General features: G+C 38.8%; 1 protein-coding gene across 2 annotated transcripts; it reads right to left on the reverse strand.

Moving 5' to 3' along the window:
- Positions 1–3: 3 nt before the first annotated feature.
- aifm3 (AIF family member 3) lies at positions 4–19,839 on the reverse strand. Of its 2 annotated transcripts, none has more exons than XM_078250638.1 (20): positions 19,739–19,839; positions 12,884–13,089; positions 7,897–8,110; positions 7,248–7,357; positions 7,039–7,148; positions 6,891–6,935; positions 6,703–6,799; positions 6,469–6,581; positions 6,040–6,126; positions 5,838–5,929; positions 5,620–5,750; positions 4,880–4,995; positions 4,634–4,705; positions 3,630–3,693; positions 3,412–3,488; positions 3,223–3,340; positions 2,940–3,038; positions 2,681–2,756; positions 2,413–2,517; positions 4–1,218 (listed from the first exon to the last, which is right to left on the reverse strand). In XM_078250638.1, exons 2-20 carry the CDS (start codon positions 12,912–12,914, stop codon positions 1,176–1,178), a joined length of 1,800 nt encoding a protein of 599 aa, XP_078106764.1. In that variant the 5' UTR covers positions 12,915–13,089; positions 19,739–19,839; the 3' UTR covers positions 4–1,175. The 2 variants fall into 2 exon arrangements, with proteins under 2 accessions (XP_078106764.1, XP_078106765.1); XM_078250639.1 differs by lacking the exon at positions 19,739–19,839 and adding an exon at positions 16,939–17,352.
- Between the last annotated feature and the right edge of the window lie 101 nt (positions 19,840–19,940).

A 19,940-nucleotide genomic window follows, 5' to 3' on the forward strand; every position in this document is an offset into this window, starting at 1 on the left:
ACCTGTTGTTGGAAGACTTTTATTTCAAAGTTCAGTTATAAAAATGCCCTTCCAGGCTTCTCTGTAGGAAGAAAGATGCTTTTTAAAACGCTGAGTTGACTCGTGTGTCAGGGATTACATCAGCACGCCAGGATGTAATCAAGCATCCGTGTTACAACCATTCCAAGCCGTTATGAATGAACATGAGAGAAGTGGTGAAATTACAATAACTGGGAAAAAATATTAAAGCACAAATACATTTTTGCTTATTTTGCCTGTAAGCCCAGGCGACAACCCTCAGTTCCCTGAGTTAGTAACAAAGAATATCCCAATGGAGGTGACCGCTATCAAAAATAACCTTTAAACTACTACTGGATTTGTCTAAATGGGTGATATTCTCTAGAAAATTCATAATTCTATCATGCAAGCACTAGTGGTTGATCAAAGTATAATTTGAATTTTATTTGTGCAATCTACTACAGCAGCATGGCAACCAATACAAATATGTTGTTATTCTAGAAATTGTCATTTATTACGAATTAAAACCGCAAGTGTGTGTAAGTGAGTCTGTTAAAGCCGCATTCACGGTTCTTCTGCACTTTGTTTTTGGCAGATTTAAACTTTGTTTGCTGATGCATCTAGACTGAAAACTCTCTGTTTAGGGACTTATTTTTAACTCCTATTATAGTAAATTATAGCATGCAGATCTAAGGCATGTATGCGAGCATACAACCAAAGCTGTTTAGAAAAATTCAGTTGAAATTGTATGTTCTTATTTTGTTACAGTGCATTCAGGATTATATCTATATACAATGTTATTTGTACAAAAAAATGCCAATGCCCATCCCTGGCATCTTATAAACAAAGTGTACAAGTAGATACATCTTGCAGCAGCACAGAGGCAGAATCCAAAATTGCTTTGTTTGTGAAGCGTTACAACATTGTTGTAAAGACCTGCCAACACAGCGATTCGATGTATTCAGAACGTGTATGGCTCTGTTTGTCACATTAGAGTGTCTCTCAGGAACAAAAGCAAGTTTCAGTATCGTCCTCAGGAAAGTGTGTCTCCAACAGATACGCTCCTGTCCCCAGAGTGTGTGTGTTTGTGTGTGTCCAGACCGGGATAGCTGCTCAGCACCATAAGTGTCCATATTGAGGTGTCTAGTGGACTTTGGGTCTGTCCTTCAGATGTGAAGTCATTGAGAGCCTTTGTCAATCAGCCAGGAAATGTCTCCAGTCCTGCAAACCCCCAAAAAACCGCTGTGAGACAAGCATCCACACGTACATGTTTATCACATCTAGTGCTACCTACACATGGTCAATATGAGTGAAATGGAAAATAGAAAAAGCTCATATTTGTCCGTACTTGCCAAGCCGTGCTAACATCCTTCAAATATTGAGTTTGCATTATTAGAAATGAAAAACAGGAGGGACACTACAGTCAAATTAGACCAAAAACACAGTGACAAAACAGGCAGAAATGTATGCTATAACAATAAGTACAGCAACATGATATCAGTGTGTGTCACTTTATGTTACAGGTCCAGTTTGCTAATAATATACACATTTAATAATGAAGGAACAGATATCTAAATAACTTTGAAATATGTTATGTCATACTAATTATATGGGAAATTAATTGTTTACAATTATTTCCTAGTGCAACCTCGATTCTTTTAGTCAGTGCACAGCGAGTCTGCTGAACAAGCAATTCATTTTCACATACACTTTATTTTAATCCTCCCTCCCAATTTAGCATTTATTAGCATAAACAATTTCTAACACACTAAAAGATATTATAATGCAAATATAAGGACATTTTTAGTGTTTATCAATGTATTGGTTGACTGTTGATGATTTATAATACATGTATAAACACTTAAAAAATATATGATACGATATGAAATAATATGTGTACAACATAGTGTGTTATAAAGAATGTATTAAGTGTTTATATGTGCTTATTAATCCTTGATAGGGGTGTTAAAGTAAAGTGTTATCAGCTATTTCTCTAGAAATTAATAACTGCTTTCTTTATGACAAATAAATTAGTGGGTATCTAATATACAGTTTTAGAACTTTGCCTATACTATTGCCTACTCTTTTCCCTATAATAAGTATTAAATTACAGTGTTGTTTTTTTTTCTAGGGAACATCCGCAGAAATCATTATGAAATTACATAACCTGTAAAATAAAGCGTCACTGTATTTATTAAGCTAAATTATTTTTCTGTAGTACTCTGACGACGTGTAGTTTTAATAAGCCATAGTCTTATAATACTTTCCATGTGATTTACAAGCTCCAAAACTCTGTGTTTTCAGTCAGAGTGATAACATGTGTCATGTTTTTCTTCAGAGTAAGATCTGAGAAACCTAAAGAACATAACAGCTTTTGTAACCAGGTCCAGATTTAAGTCTTTGAAGGAGACTTACTCCACATCTCGTTTCTTAATCGTCTTTCCAGATCCTAAGACCTCTGCCACTCGGGATACAATGGGATCATAGTTCATGCTGGCAACAGCAACCACCTCCTCACTCCTATGGGTGGGACAGAGGAGGAAACAATCAGAAACTAGATGGGGAGTCACAATTCAAGACTAAAATAAATACAGAGTGAAGATAACACAAGTTAAAACCAAATATTCATCTACAGTACATATACATTTTTTGTTTATTTAAGATTGTAAAAAATAAAACCTACCTGGTGTAAAACGCCACGAATCTCAGTTCATCCAGATCTCCTTGTATTATGACATCATCGAATCCTTCACCGTAACCTTCACAAATTAAAAAGTATACACATATATGTGTGTATGTGTCAACAACAGTCCAATTCAGGCTCTCAGTTTTAGGTCTTTAGTCATATTTTCACAGCTAGATGGCAGTGGTGTTACCTCTGATCATTCTCTTACAGCATGTCTGCATCATAACAACACCCTTGAAAATGGACAGATATCTACCTGCATAGCGTATGGTCTTCCCAAACATGGCTGACCAGAAGTAAGGTACAGTTTGGATCTCAGCGGCTCTGCCCATCATGCTGAGAGCTGCCACCCTTCCTGTCAGTAAGGTTGAAAACAAGACACATTTACATGCTTGTCTTTCAGCACCTAAATCCTTATCAAAGTCAATTATAAATATTAATATATATATATATATATATATATATATATATATATATATATATATATATATATATATATTAGATATGCAGTAGAAATGCAGTCAGGATAACACACTCACCGTGTACATGAGCCATTTGCCAGTGAGGGATGTTCACCTTCTTGTTGTTGCGTGGTAGGAAAGGAAACACCACCACATCTCCTCCCGCAAAGACCCCTTCAGCACTTGTTTGCATCATCTGAGAGAAAGTAAAGGTGTTAACAACATGGGTCAAAACACTCACTAAGGCTTCAGTCCTTTGCAAGATACCTTGTTGACAGTGATGAAGCCCTTGGAGTCCATGTGGATGCCGCTCTGTTTCAGGAAGCCCGTTGCAGGAATACTTCCTGAGAGACATAAGAGAAAACAGATTAAATATGGAGCTGCTACAGTTTATCAAAAGGGAGTCTCATCCTCTCATCCCTTATCACTGCAGATTATGAGGACAGATTTTTAAAAGGTACATTTTGCGTCGTCGTTGACATCACCTGCTCCGATGACACACGCATCTGCCCGCAGAACTTTCCCACTCTTTAGTACCACCTCTTTTAGCTGTGTAAACAGGAAAAACAAAATGTCCAGGCCATGTACTAAATATGAATAATGTAAACAGTTTTGACACTTCTATTCAGGAGATTACCCTTACAACCTCTAAAAACCTTTTTCTGACCCCCTCTTACTTACTTATTACACACTGTGAACACAATACATACAATACAGTACACAATTTTCTGTCAAAATTAGAGTGGTTGATTCTTAATTTGCTGCTCACTATAGCGTAAACTACTGAGTATGTAGTGCATGATATAGTAATAGGGAGATTTTTCAAACACAACCTCAGAGTTTTAAAGCATTTGAATCAAAATCTTGGAATAATTTGAGAGTTGACACACACCAAATAGTTTTTATTTGGTTAATATTCGTTTGTTTCTTTTCCAACTAATTTTCATCATGGATTAAAGGTTCAGTTGGTAACTTTTATAAAAAAAAATCCTTTTTTTTGTCATACTTGCTAAAACTGTCACTATATCCTGACAGTAGCACACGAGACAGATAATCTGTGAAAAAAAAGATGTTTCTCTGCCTCCTCCTGGTGTTCCTAATGGCATCTGCAAGATTCCAGCGTGCCTGAAGGAAAAAAACAATCAGAGCCGAGGAGTCCCTAACGCAGTGTCAAAATGTTTTCAGAAACATATTCTAGTGTACTGTACTTTGTAGGTTTGCACTGGTCACCAGCTAAACAGTGATTGCTTGTTTTCCTTTGGGTGCGTTGGAATTTTGCAAATGCCATTAGGAGCACCAGGAGAAGGCAGAGGAACATCATTTTTCCACAGATTACCTGTCTCATGTGCTACTGTCAGGATATAGTGACAGCTTCAGCATATATGACAAAAAAAGTTGTTTTTAAAAAGGTTACCAGCTGCAGCTTTAAACAAGCGAGGGCAGTGCTGCTGAGCATCATGTCATGCTGTTTCTCTCACTTTCTGAATACCTGTCCATGATGGCCAATCATCTCTGCCACCTCGTTCAGCATGTAGAACTTCACCCTGTTTACCTCAAACAGCTGCCGAAGACAAAACACAACACAAACACAGTTACCATGTGGTCTTGCTGGAGTATTTCCCAGAAAAATTGATGATTTGCATTTTAAGTAGTGGCATTTTTTTTCATTCCCCGAGAGACTAACGATGATAGTATTCTGGAGGTGCTTGATGTTGTACCATGACTGTGTCCCTACCTTCATTATGGCTTTCCCTACTTTCTCTCCGAGAGCTTTTTTAAAGGGGACTGTCTCGATCCCAATGACAGAGACAGAGTGGGCCTTGTCAGTTAGAGCTGCAGCCACCTCCATACCTGCCAACACAATAACAGGATACAGTTCATATGTGTAGTAATTAATGCATGATGATACAGACAAAAACAAGAGAAAAAATGAATAAATGAATGGAATAATTTAGATATCTCTTTTCATCACTTCATAAATCAGAAGATACTGTCAACAGCCATATTTTTAGAAATAAAATGTTCTATAAATCCAGCTATGAATGATACATGAACAAACCCCTCTGTATAAACATTCAGAATATAGATGGGAATAGAACTGGATGCATGTAAATGCTACTGAAGTGGAGATTTCTGGCTCAGAGTATGATAAAAAAAAAACTCATTTTGAGAAAAGGCCATTTAAAGTATGTATTGTAAAATTCCATACATTTTTATTGGAAACCACTATTTACATCTAAAAAAAAAAGAAGAAAGAAAGATTAGATTAGACTAGATTAGAAAGAAAGCTATTACTTCTTAATGTGGCTCTTTGGACAATTCTTAAGTGTAATTTTTCAAGGTTTCATAAATACGAGCCCAGATCTCATTGTGACATTACTAACTCACTTTCTGGTGTTTTATCCCCTTAATGTGTCACTCCTCTTAATCAGTACAAATGAGAAGAATGTGTTTATAAATGTGTCTTTTTCTCACCAACAAATGATGTTCCCACAATCACAGCGTTCTTGTTGTTTGCCAGCCGTGCTATGCTGTTAGCGTCCTCGGGCGTCCTGAGGTGAAACACGTTCCTGACGTCCTTGCCTTTGTAGATCATTGGTTTGGGTCTTTCAAGCAAGAAGTGGAAGCAATCAGATGTCAGTTTAATCATTCATCTCAGCTGCTTAATTATCGTACAACGTTTTTGTCCTTACTTGCTTCCTGTAGCAATAAAGAGTTTCCTGTACTCCATCCTCAAGCCATCTTCAAAGGTCACAGAACGTGTTTTCACATCTATCGCCACAGCCTAAAACACACATGGCAGGGTCATACAGGTTTATGCGTTGTGTGGAAATTGCCAAAGACCGATCTAGATCTAATTAATGAATTGATTGATCTGATGTTACCGCCTCTCACCTCTTTCTCTGTGAGCAGTTCAATATCATGATCCTGCAGGAATTCCATGGAGCGCAATCTCAGCTGCTCTGCTGTGCTGTCTAAGGACTAAGGGTCAGCAAGTTAGTGCTGAGTACATCAAACAACAAAAATCCCTGAATCCAAAAGCAATCTCCAAAAGCTGGATAACTGTAAGCCAATTAATAATAATCACTTTTAAAGCTTTTCATGGCAATGGAAAGTCACGTCAGTTTGGGTTCAGTTATGTCTGTTTACTTCTGCACAAGTCAAGGTTCTTTAAATCTCTGTTGCTGTGAAGTGTAGCTGTCCCCGTAAGAGCTCCTGTTTCAGCACCTCTGACCGAAGCAGCTCCTGTGCAGTCTGTTACATAACTTTCTTGGCAGATTTCAGTTCTGTCTCAGTTTATGTGTTCAGGGTCTGTGTACAAACCTTACTCAGTTTAGGCCTGTCATATGGAGGATGTCTGTCCATGGTGCACATGACGATGCGGTCAGTGAAGCCCTCTTGCCTCAGTGTCTCTGCACACACCAGACCTGCTGGACCTGCAGGTCACAATAAACAAGGAAAATAATATTGGAAAAGAGACAGTGAAGGGAGATGCTGCTAATCAGAGAGTCAAATACAGCTGGAATCTTGTTGTTCGAGGGACAGAAACACACTGACCTGAGCCAATAATGAGAACATGGCTGAAGCCCATGCTGGAGTTAATAACTGCTGAGCATCGGGCCATGGGCTTGGACCTTTTCTGTGACTGAAGAGCCTGGAAATGTAAAAAATAAATAAAAAAGAAGATTAATCAGGTGGTTTGTTTATTTTCCTGCATAAATTCTCCACATTCTTCCTCTCGTTACCTGCTTGTTTGCACGAATGATCACCTTGTCCTTTTCAACTCTGACCTGGAGCAAACAGAGATGAGCGATATGTACACTTTTTGATGGTGCTTAGAGACATGATAAAGCAGGGAATGTGTTAAGAGACAGCACCAGCGGGGAAGGTCACCTGGAAGGTAGGCAGGCTGTCCAGCCCGGGGAAGTCCTCGAGGTCTCCTGTTGCAATGTTGAAGCACGCACCGTGCCACGGACAGCGCACGTGTCCTTTTGACAACACACCTGGAAGGACAGAAAATTACAAATCAAGTATATAATAATGTATATTATTAAGTTTGTTAAAAAAAAAAAAGATTATACCTAAAAAAATATATTACTCACCTTTGACCAGAGGTGCTCCGTAGTGTGGACACTTGTGGGCCATGGCGGAGAACTCCCCGTGTTCTTTGATCAACAAAGCTCTGCCACTTCCCAAGTCAACCTCTCGCATCCTGACACACACACACACACACACACACACACGCAAATTCACTGAATTATGATTAAATCCTTTAGAGGAAACAAAGTCGACAGGTGAAAAACAACCTGGAAGAAAAATGTCATGCATCAGAACTACAGCTACAACTTACCTTTATCTATTTAAGCTACACTCTGGTAGCAACAACAACATTAATTAAAGTAATAGTTCACACAAAAACATGTGAATGACAATCATGAAAGTAATTTGTGCATTAAAGACAAGACAATGTAACTTTTTACAGAAGGTAGTCAGGAAGTCAACATATACGCTGGTACAGATTCATCTCTGATGCATGAAAATATTTGTTTTTGTGTCCCTTTAGGATGTGACCTTATATCCTTCTGGTTTCTTGAGCTTCATTTCACTCTAATATGTTTTTCGCTTTAAATTAACGTTTGTGTGGTGTACATCATAAGAGTACGCAACACCTTATTTACCTCATCATGCATGTGTGCGTGAGTATGTGTGTTTTGGGTGAACAGAGAAAAAAAAAAGTTTTCATTTTCTTACTGTCCGTTTTCCAGATCTTTAACATGACAGACGGAGGCCTCCACATAGTCCCGTGGTTTGTGGTAGAGGGGGAGCGGGGTGGAGTCATCATCAGAGCCGTGTCCCAGGGCCCCGTTAGGTCTGCTGTCAGCAAAGGGACTCGCTTTGCCATTAGGTGACAGCCCATCCACCTCTTTTTCTTTTTCCAGGAGAGAGAGTTCCACTTTAACTTCAACTGCACAACACAAACACATCTTACTCAGAAAACGTCTGAAACTGCATGACTGAACACTTGCATGTCAGCAATGATGCTGTGAAGCTTTCAAATTATTTAAGTAACATTGGCAGACTATCACCAGTGGATTGCACTATTATTCCTGTATACCTGTCCTCTGTTATTATATTAATATTCTTCACCATTGCTTTGGAAAAGTATTTTGCCTTTCAGCTAGGAGAGACTTTGGGACAAATTGAGTCTGACATCTCCACTACTGAAACAAATGAAAATAGGAAGCAGGTGAGAGGAGACATGTGTGAGAGCAACCTTGTCTTCTTTTATTTTCCTTTCTAGCTTCTAGCGAGTATAATTACAGCTATCATTTAATTGATCAACATTCAATATAAATCCAGATATTCTAATTGCTATTAAAATACACCACACTTTGTCTTCTAAGCAGCAGGACATCAGTCATGCAAAGCACCAAAACGTTCCTATGCAGAGCAGTGCTAAACATACTTTAAAGCTGTTGCTACTCATTCCATATTTACTAGAGTTATGGTGTGGAAGATCAGAATACATTTAGACAGGTAGCTCAACGTTTTGCCACTAATTTCTAAAACAAATCACACATTTATCAGTTACATCTAAATCTGTCTCAATCTAAATCAATTTACTAAGCTGCAAAATGTAGATTTTGAAAGGGTAACGATCACTTAAATAATGCGATTTCCATAAAAGAAACTGACAAAAAACAAAACAGAAGTTTTTTGCTGCTTAACGAAAACAGGCTATAACTTAGTTGTATTGTGGAGATATTCCGTTTTCTTTCAAGACATCTGATGCGCTGCTGTTGGGTTTATATTTCTGAACATTAAGAAATGGTTGTGTAACTCCTTTTTCACTGCAGCAGGCTTTATCTGTCCGGCTGGAAAAATGTGCTGATCATCCGGTTCTTACACAGTAATCTGGCTGGAATTTTCTCCTGCTGAGCAAGTCTTAATTAAAATCAATGGAAAATCATAATAGAGAGAGCAATTGCAGGAGAAAAGAAAGAGAGAGATTTCCACAGCTGAAGAGAATCTCTAGATGCTGCTGAATATCTGCTGCTAAATGGGACCTGACCACACTGATGCTTCATTTAATCTGTGCTAAAATGTTATCTGGTGTGGAACCAAATGTGTACCAAAATATTTTCTGCAATGCTTTTATTTGTATATGTAGTGTTTAGAGCTTTAATAAGGACATGTTATTAAGCTGTGAGTGAGCACAGGGTGTTTAGATGCTTATGTATAATATCACAGTATAACCTTTCTGTATTTCTTCACATTCTTATGCAAATGAGGAGAGTGATGAGCCATGTCTACAAGTTCTCTCTCCATCGAACACCCTGTCAGGGTGCCAAATTACTAACCCTAACCCTAGTTAGTGATCAGATAACATTAATACTACTATTACTTCTGTTAATACACGTTTTTATTTCAATTTTAGGTCTCAGAATAGGCTTTTATATTCTTTCTGGAAAGTTAAAAATATTAATATTATCTTTGATCAATGTAATTCTTTGATTGATTTCAACCTATAAGTGACTTCAGCCCTGGACTAGGACTTTTGTGTTTTAGATGCTGGAGAAACGTTTTTAGCTGGATAGTTCATTCATTCACAAACTCAGTTCCAGTACTGAGCAGTAAATCTCTCTCCTCAGATACCTGTAGATAGTAAACATCATCACCACGGACCCGGAACTCTACTTTATTTTGATACTTTGATGGCGAGGATATTCATATTAAACATATGTCTAAGCTGAATGTTATGAGACTTAAAATATAGGCCTACTATAAAACTGAGGTAAGACTTGGTTAACTTCTAACATGGATACCATTAAAGTATCAGTGATCAGAAGAATTATAAAGCACTGAGCTGCTCTGCCAGTTCCTCATTTTCGCCTTTGCCCACTTAATGTGTATTTGTGTTATTCTGATGTGTGTACATTTTTTCTTTTGAGCTGCTGTAGCACAGTAATTTCCCCAGTGCTGGATTAATAAAGTCTATTTTATCTTATCTTATGTGATATCAATGTACTTTTATGTTTTGTATTCACAATATACGCTGCAGCTGGGTTAAGGCGGAAGGATTGTATCAATACTGTTAGACCCAATCAATATCTTTCTGTTTCATACTGATTCCTAAGTTTCTCAAGATAATTAGATCATGTCGGTCTTTGTTCCAAATGGTCAAGGGGGCAGCCCTGCTTTTATCACACGGCAGGAAGAATCTGTCTTGGAGCCAACCCCTGCTGTCGTGCTGACTAGATTAGACCGGGGATATTTGTTTTTGTAAACGTCAAAGGAATGGACATTCACACGTTAGAACCTTTCATCTATGTTCGAGAGTAACATCAAACACGCATTATGTTAGAGGTATGCCCTCCTTATTTGGGCGACGAAGAAAATCAATGAGATGCACCCAACATGCCACCGTGCCATCGAAGGACCAATGGGAATGGTTCACATGGGGAAAAGGAACCACCCACATGTCCAGGAGAATATAGTGAACAAGCGGAGGGTCGTTAGGAACTGTAAAATGTGAATCCACAAGGGAGAAAATCTTTTCAGTCCGCTGCAGCATAAAACTTGTTTTGTCATGCCATTTTCTTATTAAATCATTTTGTTAATCTTCATTGGACCAAGCCTCTCCTTTCTCAAAAATTCAAGAAAAACACTACAGTAGACACTGACTTTTTACAGTCAGCAGCCTCGGTACCATCATTTGTATGCAGACAACTAGTCCCTCATCTTTCTCACTCCACCTCCACGTGATGCATTGAACAGATGATTTGATCTCAAAGCGTTTGTGTCTCCATACACCTGAGTCAGAAGTACAGTGTGTTATTATCACCTGCAAGACCACAATAAAGCGTGGTAGCTCCAAGCCATGCTAACACTGATATGGATACACACACAGTGTCGTATTTTGATATTCATGTCTCAGTATGTAATCCTCTTGACCAAAGATGCCACATTAAAATTCCTCCCACACACAAAACATGGTACAAACAGAGGAGGCTGGATTTGAGATGACATGCATAAAAGGATTTGGAGGCGGTATGTAGCTTTGAAAATGATGCAAACTGATCAAACTCTAAATAAATCTTTTTTTTAAGAAATACTGTGGAAACCCGTTTTCAGCTAGATTCACTGACATTAAAAAAATGATTGATTGACTGAGTGTCTTCCCTGTATGAACAGTAAAGTATTTCAATGGATTCAATGTATTTGTCTATTATCACTGTATTATACCTACATTTTCCATGGACTGCCATTTTATGAAACCTTTATTTAAAATACATTAACAGTAGAAAATATTTGTAAAAGAAGCCACTTTTGCAAATTACTCTAAACTCTAAGCATTCTCCATTTTTAAATACTCAGAACTTTAATCTACATTTCTTTAAATAAATAGAAACAATACTACTAATAATCCAGCTGCACACAACACAGCAAATTAGGGCTATAATTCAATATTATAATTGATTGACTTTTTAGTAGAATAATAATGTGATGATATTATGTTACCATGTTGTTGTTCTACAAATGTATGTTGTCCAAATAAAGAAAGAAGGAAGATTAACTAAATTAGTTTTTAAGTTTCATGCTATAAATACAAGGAGTTTGCTCTCACGTCATGCAACAGTTCGTTGCTTTGAACGTCACTTTGATTATTGTATCTTATAAGTGATTTTGCTGACATTTTGTGAGAATTATTTCAACCATATTGCCCAGCCCTACTAGATATACTGAAAGCAAGTTAGTTATTTTGTCCTCCCTCTGTGGACGTTAGTATCTGCAGCTTTCCCTTTGTTTTTGTGTCTCTGTGAGAGGCTGGGCGTGGCCAATCTGCTCCCACTCACCTGTCAGTTCAATCAACCACCTGCAAGCCCTCAGCACTGATTGCCATCGCCTCCTGCTGCAGTATTTAACCCTCTGAGGTCTAAGGGCATTTTTACGTATTTTTTTTAATTCACCTTTTAGGGGAATTTGTATATAACTGATCCCCATGTGTTTAATTGAGGCCCAAATTTGTTCCAGAGCGATGTATAAAGAGATAATTTGGCCCTAAAGCTGAAAGGTTGATGTTCGCTTTTTGAAATTTCTCAAATCTCCTGTGAAAACAAAACTAAACTCAATTGTTTTGGTGCTTGAAATGAATTTACAAAAGTATTGGGTTCACAAAAATAGTGTAATATATGAATCAAATAGTAAATAAATTCCTCAGAGGGTTAAACCGGTCTCTCACTCCACTCCTCGTCGGTTCGTCATCGTACCTACAGTGGTATCTCAGCTTATCTTTAAACCTTTTTTTCCTGCTAGCTTGCATTTTTGCTCACTGCTTGTTTTTGTTACCCAGCTTGTCTGACCTGTTGCTCTGTTTTTGTCCTCTTCAGCCCTGCCACGCTCCACCTGCCCATTTGCCTCATTCCTGTATATCTCAGCCTTCACTCAGATATCCTCCCAGACTGCCGACAATCTGCTTCTACGCCCAGCTTCCCCGTTGAGCCCCATTTTTGCAATTCTCCTTTTTTTGTTAATAAACCATTTAAACCTGCCTTTCTCTGCCTAGTGGGTTCATTTCTGGTTCAAGCGTAAGCTTAACAGTAGGTGAGAGTACTCTAGAAACACCTGTTTTTCATCACCTGCACTAGCTGTAATTGTGCTTGTTTGGTGTTTGTTTCCTTTCAAACTAAACCCATCTACCCCTTATTGAGATTTGGGGGAAAGAAATGTTGGTTACCTGGTTTGGGTTTGGAGAAGCATCCTCCCATGGTGGGCCTAGGGTTGAGGGACTCCCAGGGGGAGGGAGGGAGGGAGGGAGGGGGGGGAGGTGCAGTCAGATCCTTGGGCTGGGCTGCTTGGTTGGGAGGTAACAATAACACAGAGCTGTGTGTAGAACCTGCAGGTACAGGCTGGCCATCGCACACGTCAGCTCCTCCACATAATCTGCACGGACAGAGGGAATGACGTTGTCAAACACACACACACACACACACACACACACACACACACACACACACATATACACCAGACTGATCTGTGTATCGTTGGTTTGCATGAGTCTTTTATTCTGTTGTCATGATATGAGTTTTTATAAGAAATAAAAGTTTTTTTAAATGCTTTCAGTTTCTAATTTTAGTTTTTCATTTACAATTTTGTCTTTCAAATTGACAAAACATTTGGCACCCATTAGTGTCTGGATTAGACTGCCAGATTATTTTCTGTGTGTGTGTGTGTGTGTGTGTGTGTGTGTGTGTGTGTGTGTCTATATAACATGTTAGTGCTTTAAAAGAAGCAATTGTGTTAATTAGGAACATTTCCACAAACATTGTTACCTTTGTTCATGCATATTTCATGGGAAACCGTTAAATATTAACTACACTTCGACACCCATTAACTTTCTCGTCACACTGCGCTTTAAAGGGAAGCAGGGGCCCCTGGAGGTTCAAAATCCCCCTTGTTTTGTTGCCACGTTGCCCTCGCATTTCTGCCAGCTCTGGTATTTCACCCACACATACAGTAGTTAGTTACTCAGAGCACTGGCTGCTATAATTCTGAGCAGACCCGGGATGGAAGGTGTATGGCTCAACATGGTGCAATCCATCACCAAATGATCCTTTTAAGGTACAACCAAAAGGACTGCTTGATATTCTGAGCACATCTTAATGTCCTTGACAGAAGAAAAAAAGTGTGCAGTGTTGAATGGAGCGCTGCTAAGAAAAAGTTCCTGAGAACAAATGAGAAATGGAAAGATCTCTGACTGGCCACAAAAACTTGTATGTATTTGTTTGCACTGCAGTGGGTGAAAGTCACTTAAGTACTGTACTTAAGTATAATTTTGAGGTACTTGTAATATTTTCAAAAGAAAGTATTGAACTTTTGACTTAACTATATTTATTTGACAGCTATAATTACTAGTGACTTTGCAGATTAAGATTGTTAGTAAAATGAAATAAAATAATACAATTTCAATGCATTGTAAAAATTAAAATCAGTGATTCCCAACCCTTTTTGGCCTGTGACCTCTTAAAAAAAGCAATGTGTAGTTGAGACCTCTTGTGATATTTCAGATGTTTATGTTTGTTCTTCTTTCTTCTCATCATTAATCATCTGGATTTAACTGCCTGCCTGATTTTAAGTAGTTCACCTCAGCCAGCTACAACAGTAAAACTGATGCATCAGTATCAACAATCTTATAATGTTGTATATAATAATAAATTAGTCACACGGGCCATTCCTCTGCAGAACAAATAACGTTGTGTTCTGTTTGTACTTTTAGTTAAGTAAAGGATCTAAATACTACTTTCACAACTGATAGTTTGTGACATATTTAGCTGAACATGTTTTTGCTGGAAGTAATGTAAAGTCAAAAAAATAAATTAAAGCCAATGATGATTTTTGGCTCTAATATCACATCAGATTTTCCAAATTGAGCATCTCCACAACATGTCTTTTTGGTCAGTATTCCTGTGATATACATCCACATATCTGTGCCAAGCACTAATATTTTCCTGCATTCAGTTAACAGGCAGGTTAACACAGCAGAGCCTCTGATGTTGTGTTTCACTAAATACAGAGAGCAACATATCAAACCACTTCCCGAAGAGAGAAGGCTTCACTCTCACGTGTCAATTAATACATTTGATGAACAACAAATTGGATCACAAAGAGCTGCCTTCCTGGAGTTCCAGCAAGCACCGAGATATTTTGTGAAAAACTAAAGTAGGTTAAGCAGATTTGGTCCCCCAACATATGACGCAGATCCCGCTTTCTCGCTGTTGGGCCTGTCCCCAAGCAGTGCTTAATCCTGCCTGCAAACAAGCTGTCACTTTCACTCATTTCCCTACAAATGTAATACCTGTTACTGGAATGTTAGAGGGGAGAATTAGCGAAATGCAGCTCCTGGCTGGTGGCGAGCAGGTTGATCTATAAACTGACTGTGAGTGAAAAAAGCAGGAATGTTGAGCACTACATCCATCATCATTCAAAAAACAAAAAACTTATTCTACAACAGAAGAATATTGCTCTACAAAGATTGTCAACAAGGGACATCATTCTTCACAAATCTCTAGAAAGAATCTTGCAGCTGAAGACCTTTGCTCTGTAATGCAAAGATACAGCAAATGTCCCATATTCCTCCCAGCCAGTGACAAACCTGATCCACCAATAAATACTGGATTTGCAGCAGCAACTGAATAAAAGAAGAGCTGCTGGTTCAGTGGCTCATTCACCTCCAACAATCCAAATTGGTGGTCTCTGTTTTATTCAAACACTTGCTTAGCAGGTATGTTAGCCTGTAGTTAACGATTACAACTCTCTGATCCTCAGTTGATAAAGGACATTTTGACCACACCTCTTTCCCTCACTCAGTTTGCACGTTTTTCGATTGCGTAAAAAAACTGTTGAGCAAAAGTGCTCTCTCACCAGGCTCTTAGTGGTTATCTATTTGTTTACTGTCATCTTAAGGAAGCATTCAATCTAAGGGACAAATGGGTGGAAGTGTGAGGGTCTTTGAAATGCAATAAAGATCTTATTTCTGCATTTCTTATTTTGATCGTTCACAGTGGAAGGAGACACGCGTTTCAGTCCACGATTGAAGTTAGCTTTGTGCACCTTCGTGAATGGAGTCACCAGCATGTGCCAACAAGCTTTTGATTAATTTCTATTTACTCCATTGTCTACGTGTCTAACTATAAAAGAATGGATTGGATTACCACAATCCCCATTAAGAAGCTCTAGTACGTGACACAATCATACACTGTGAGCAAGTTCATTCACACCATTCTTGACCGAGTTTCTACGAATGTTTGTATTGTGTAGACAAATGCTAGTGGATATTGCCATGTTACAGGCAAGATCAGGAGAGCTGACAACAGCTTCATAAGGTCCCATACAGTATGTAAAGGGTGTAAAAAAATATTTCTTAAGTCTGACCTACGTTTTAACAGGCTACAGAGGTCATATGGTTACGCTTTTAATGGAATTCAAAACCAAACCTTTAGTGTTAGATGCCACGTGGCTCTAGAAAACAAAGCTTATACCGTCATTCAGCATTGTTTACCGTGGCACTCAAAGGAGTTCACCGAGGTGAAAGATTTTGCATTACTTTATCCATTTTTTTCTTTAAAAAGTGGACCTTAACTTTACATTCTGTATATTATATTCTTCTGTAAACCTAAAGCTGGTTAACAAAAACTACCAACATCTATCAGGTCAATTTGCTGCTGCTTTGAGCGATAACCTGTCTATGATGTCATGGAAAACTAGAATTGTGGTTTACAGAGAGGTGTACACCCCCACAGAGGAGCTGTGCTCCCATATAATAAGTCTGCTATTGACCGGTTTCTCAGCATGTACACACACAAACAAACAAACAAACCGACACACACACACACACACAAATAGAAAGAAATAGAATGTGATATTTCATTTTCTCCCAGTTTTCTAAAGAGTTCAATCAATTTATTTGTCACATAACATCATAAAAGGTACAATTATGTGCCAACTATTAAAAACGTAATCAGCCCTCTTATTTTACATGTGTGTAACAGAACTGTTAAAAATGTAAATCTACTCTGTGTTTCTGGTATTGTGATTTACTGCGCCACTACATTGTTCTCCAGGGAAGATCTGTTATCTGAAAGAGCAAACAACTTCCATATAAGTATGGGCACAAATGCAGCAAACATACGTCTGACTGTACACAGAGAATCGCATAAACACATCATATTGGGAACTAATAAAACAGAGCTATATTTCCCTGACTGTAAAAGGAATGAATACAGTAAACCTTACCAATGTGCTTGGAGCAGGTGCACCAATATCCTGTCAAACTCCCTGGTGCTCAGCTTCCACTGCGGAGCACGGTAGCATAATAGCACAAGTCTCCTAACAATCCTGTCCCTCTCCAAGGGATTGGCTCCGTCCACTGGAGTATTCCCAGTATGTGCTTCCCTCCATACAAATCCTCCGCTCTCCTCTTCTGCCTCTTGATGCAGCAAAGGCTCTAGAGTGTGTGTGTGTGTGTGTGTGTGTGTGTGTGTGTGTGTGTGTGTGTGTGTGTGTGTGTGTGTGTGTGTGTGTGCTCAGCCCCCCGCAGAGCGCCCCTCCAGCAGCAGACTGAGCAGACCGGTCGTGGGAGTTGCTCTCTTTCTGTGGCCGAGCCTGCAAATGCAGCACAGAGGACCTTTGCCAGTGTCTCAGCTGTATGCAGTATTGATGGAGTTGCTGAGGGGATGCTAACACAGCATGAATTCTCACCGTACCCTCTCTCTCTCTCTCTCTCTCTCTCCCGCTCTCTCTCTCTCTCTCTCTCTCTCTCTCTCTCTCTCTCTCTCTATACTGCCCACGAGGAGACATATAAAACCAATCTCCAGACTGCTGCAGACTATAAAAACACTATAAGAACTTACAGTATGTGTGTGCTGCACTTCTTTCAGTGTGTGCTGCACAGGGAGAAAGAGTTAAAGTGCAGTTGGTGCAGTAAATTCCAGTTTCAGTCAGGGGGGTTGGGTGGAGCAGGATTAAAAAGGTATACTGAGTCTTATAGAGCTCCCAAGATATTTCCATTCCTTATGCTCCCACTGTGGGAGGAACTGTGCCTCCCCTTTAAATCACTGCTGGGACAAGGTCATTCACCCGATAATTTCAGATTCATTTCTATGGAAATGATGGCAGCATAGACCCAGGATGATGTTTCAGATTCTAAATTAACAACCCTTATGTTGTTTTCTAATGTGTTTAAATGAAAAAACGATAACTGGTAGTAATTCATATTTAATTACCATCAATTACCACCATTTAATTAATCATCAATCTGGAGATTTATCAAATGGGATTTCTACTGGCCACATGGAGTGATTGTATTTCTACAGTGTGCTGACAGCTGACACGTGCACATGTGCTCCAGCGTCAGTATGTTTGTGTTACTCTCTACGTGTGTTCAAGCACATGTAAAAACAATGGAAAGGAAGCCAGGGCAGGCGGCATGTACAACAAGAGGACTGATCAGGGTCTCACAGAAAGGCACTGATATCTCACTCAGTTTAATTCAATTACACAAGGACTCTCTTCTGTAGGGGCCAGAGAGAGCTGCAGCATCCAAAAACCCAGATTAAGAGAGGCGAGAGTGTTAGTGAAATTAATTATTCATAGGCTAAAATATAAAATCATGGCCTGCCAAAACATTATTGTCAGCTGTTATTAGGATAGATTCAACCTGACTGTAGAGCTAAACAGAGTGTCATTTAAGCAAATTGGCATGTTATTCACAACACAGCTTCATTCAAACCGATCTCATTCATTTATTCTGTACCATTTCATGATTTGTGACATCACATGTCCAAGAAACTGACAAAACATGTCCAAATCACTTATAATCTTCACAATGTACAACAGTATACCAAAGCCAAATAGTCTATTAAGGACTGGGAGCTGGCGGTGCCAAATTCCCCCTCCCTGAAACGAAATTTAACACAGAGGAGCTGCAGCACTGGAATGCAACTACTGTTAAACTATTCACTCCTGCTCCTGGGGCTGAAGAGAAGGTATTTAGTGTACTGTTAGCCTATATATCTTTATGTATATTTTCTAATAACTTTTTTTTTATTTTTGCTATATTTTTGGTACTCATGACGTCTTGGGTGCCTTGTTATGTTTTAAAATGGGGGAGCAAACTGGGGATCTGGAGTGGGGGGGTATTTTAAATAGAATTTCCTGTATTCCTACACCACCTAACCTCTTGAGAACCCTAAAGTAACAGCCTTAAGAGCACCTAAAGAAACAGCCACCTACCACATTAGATCCCAAAATAGTAAATAAATAATAATACAAAAACAATAACATATTTTATATTATTTTTTATAATAAATAATTAAATCAACAGGGCTAATGCAAAATATTAGCCATGTTACACTTAAAACGTCCCATTTCCACAGCCGAATCACTGTCCCATCAGCGAGTTAACGTTTGGTGGGCTGTGTGGCAAGGTTAGCTAACTTCAACTTGCGCTGCAGGTAGGCGTGTGGCTCCTGCACAGATAGTTCATTAATAACTGAAGTGGTTTCCTTTTAAGAAAATAATTACAGAGATCTGGACCTCGGTGACCTTGTCACTGGCTTTGACATGCTTGAAATGTGCATATTTCAGGCAATGGTTAGGCTACTGATAACCATAATTTGCTGAGTATTTCTATTTTTTAATTTTTCTTTTTACAAACTCACAAGTCTAAGTCTAAGTTCAAGGGGTGACACTTGGCAGTGGTTTGAGACATTTATGTAAAAAACAAAAAACAAAAAAAGCTATCAAAGATTGAAATGTGTCGTATTGCACTTTTACGACGGTCCCTAACTACATAGTGACGTTGATAGACATCGTCATTTTTGGTGATTTTAAGCTGATCAAAACTGTGAAACGTCTGCCTAAATAAGCTCTCCAACATATCCTAAAACTGGGGGAAATCGACGCACTGACGCGGAGCTATTGAAGGTAACGCCGCGAAAATCAACAATGGTCAAACATTAAACTAACTTCACCACTTTACTATGTTCTATTTTCAGTCCATGATCGCAGTTAAGCTAAATGGCATGTTTCTTACCTTTGTAAACAGTCTCAGCGGACTCGTGGGGATTGACAGACTGTGATTGACAGCCAAAGCATGCTGTGGCAAGCGATCATCAGTGACGGGTTAGACTGAACCAACTCAAAGGGTGGTCTAAAAATGTGTTGTTGTTGTTGTTGTTTAGTTTTTTTTATTAATCACTGTTTTTTGTTAGTTGCTGCAAATAGTAAAGTGATCA

The sequence above is a fragment of the Sander vitreus genome, chromosome 5 (assembly GCF_031162955.1).
Source record: "Sander vitreus isolate 19-12246 chromosome 5, sanVit1, whole genome shotgun sequence".
Lineage (NCBI taxonomy): Eukaryota > Metazoa > Chordata > Actinopteri > Perciformes > Percidae > Sander > Sander vitreus.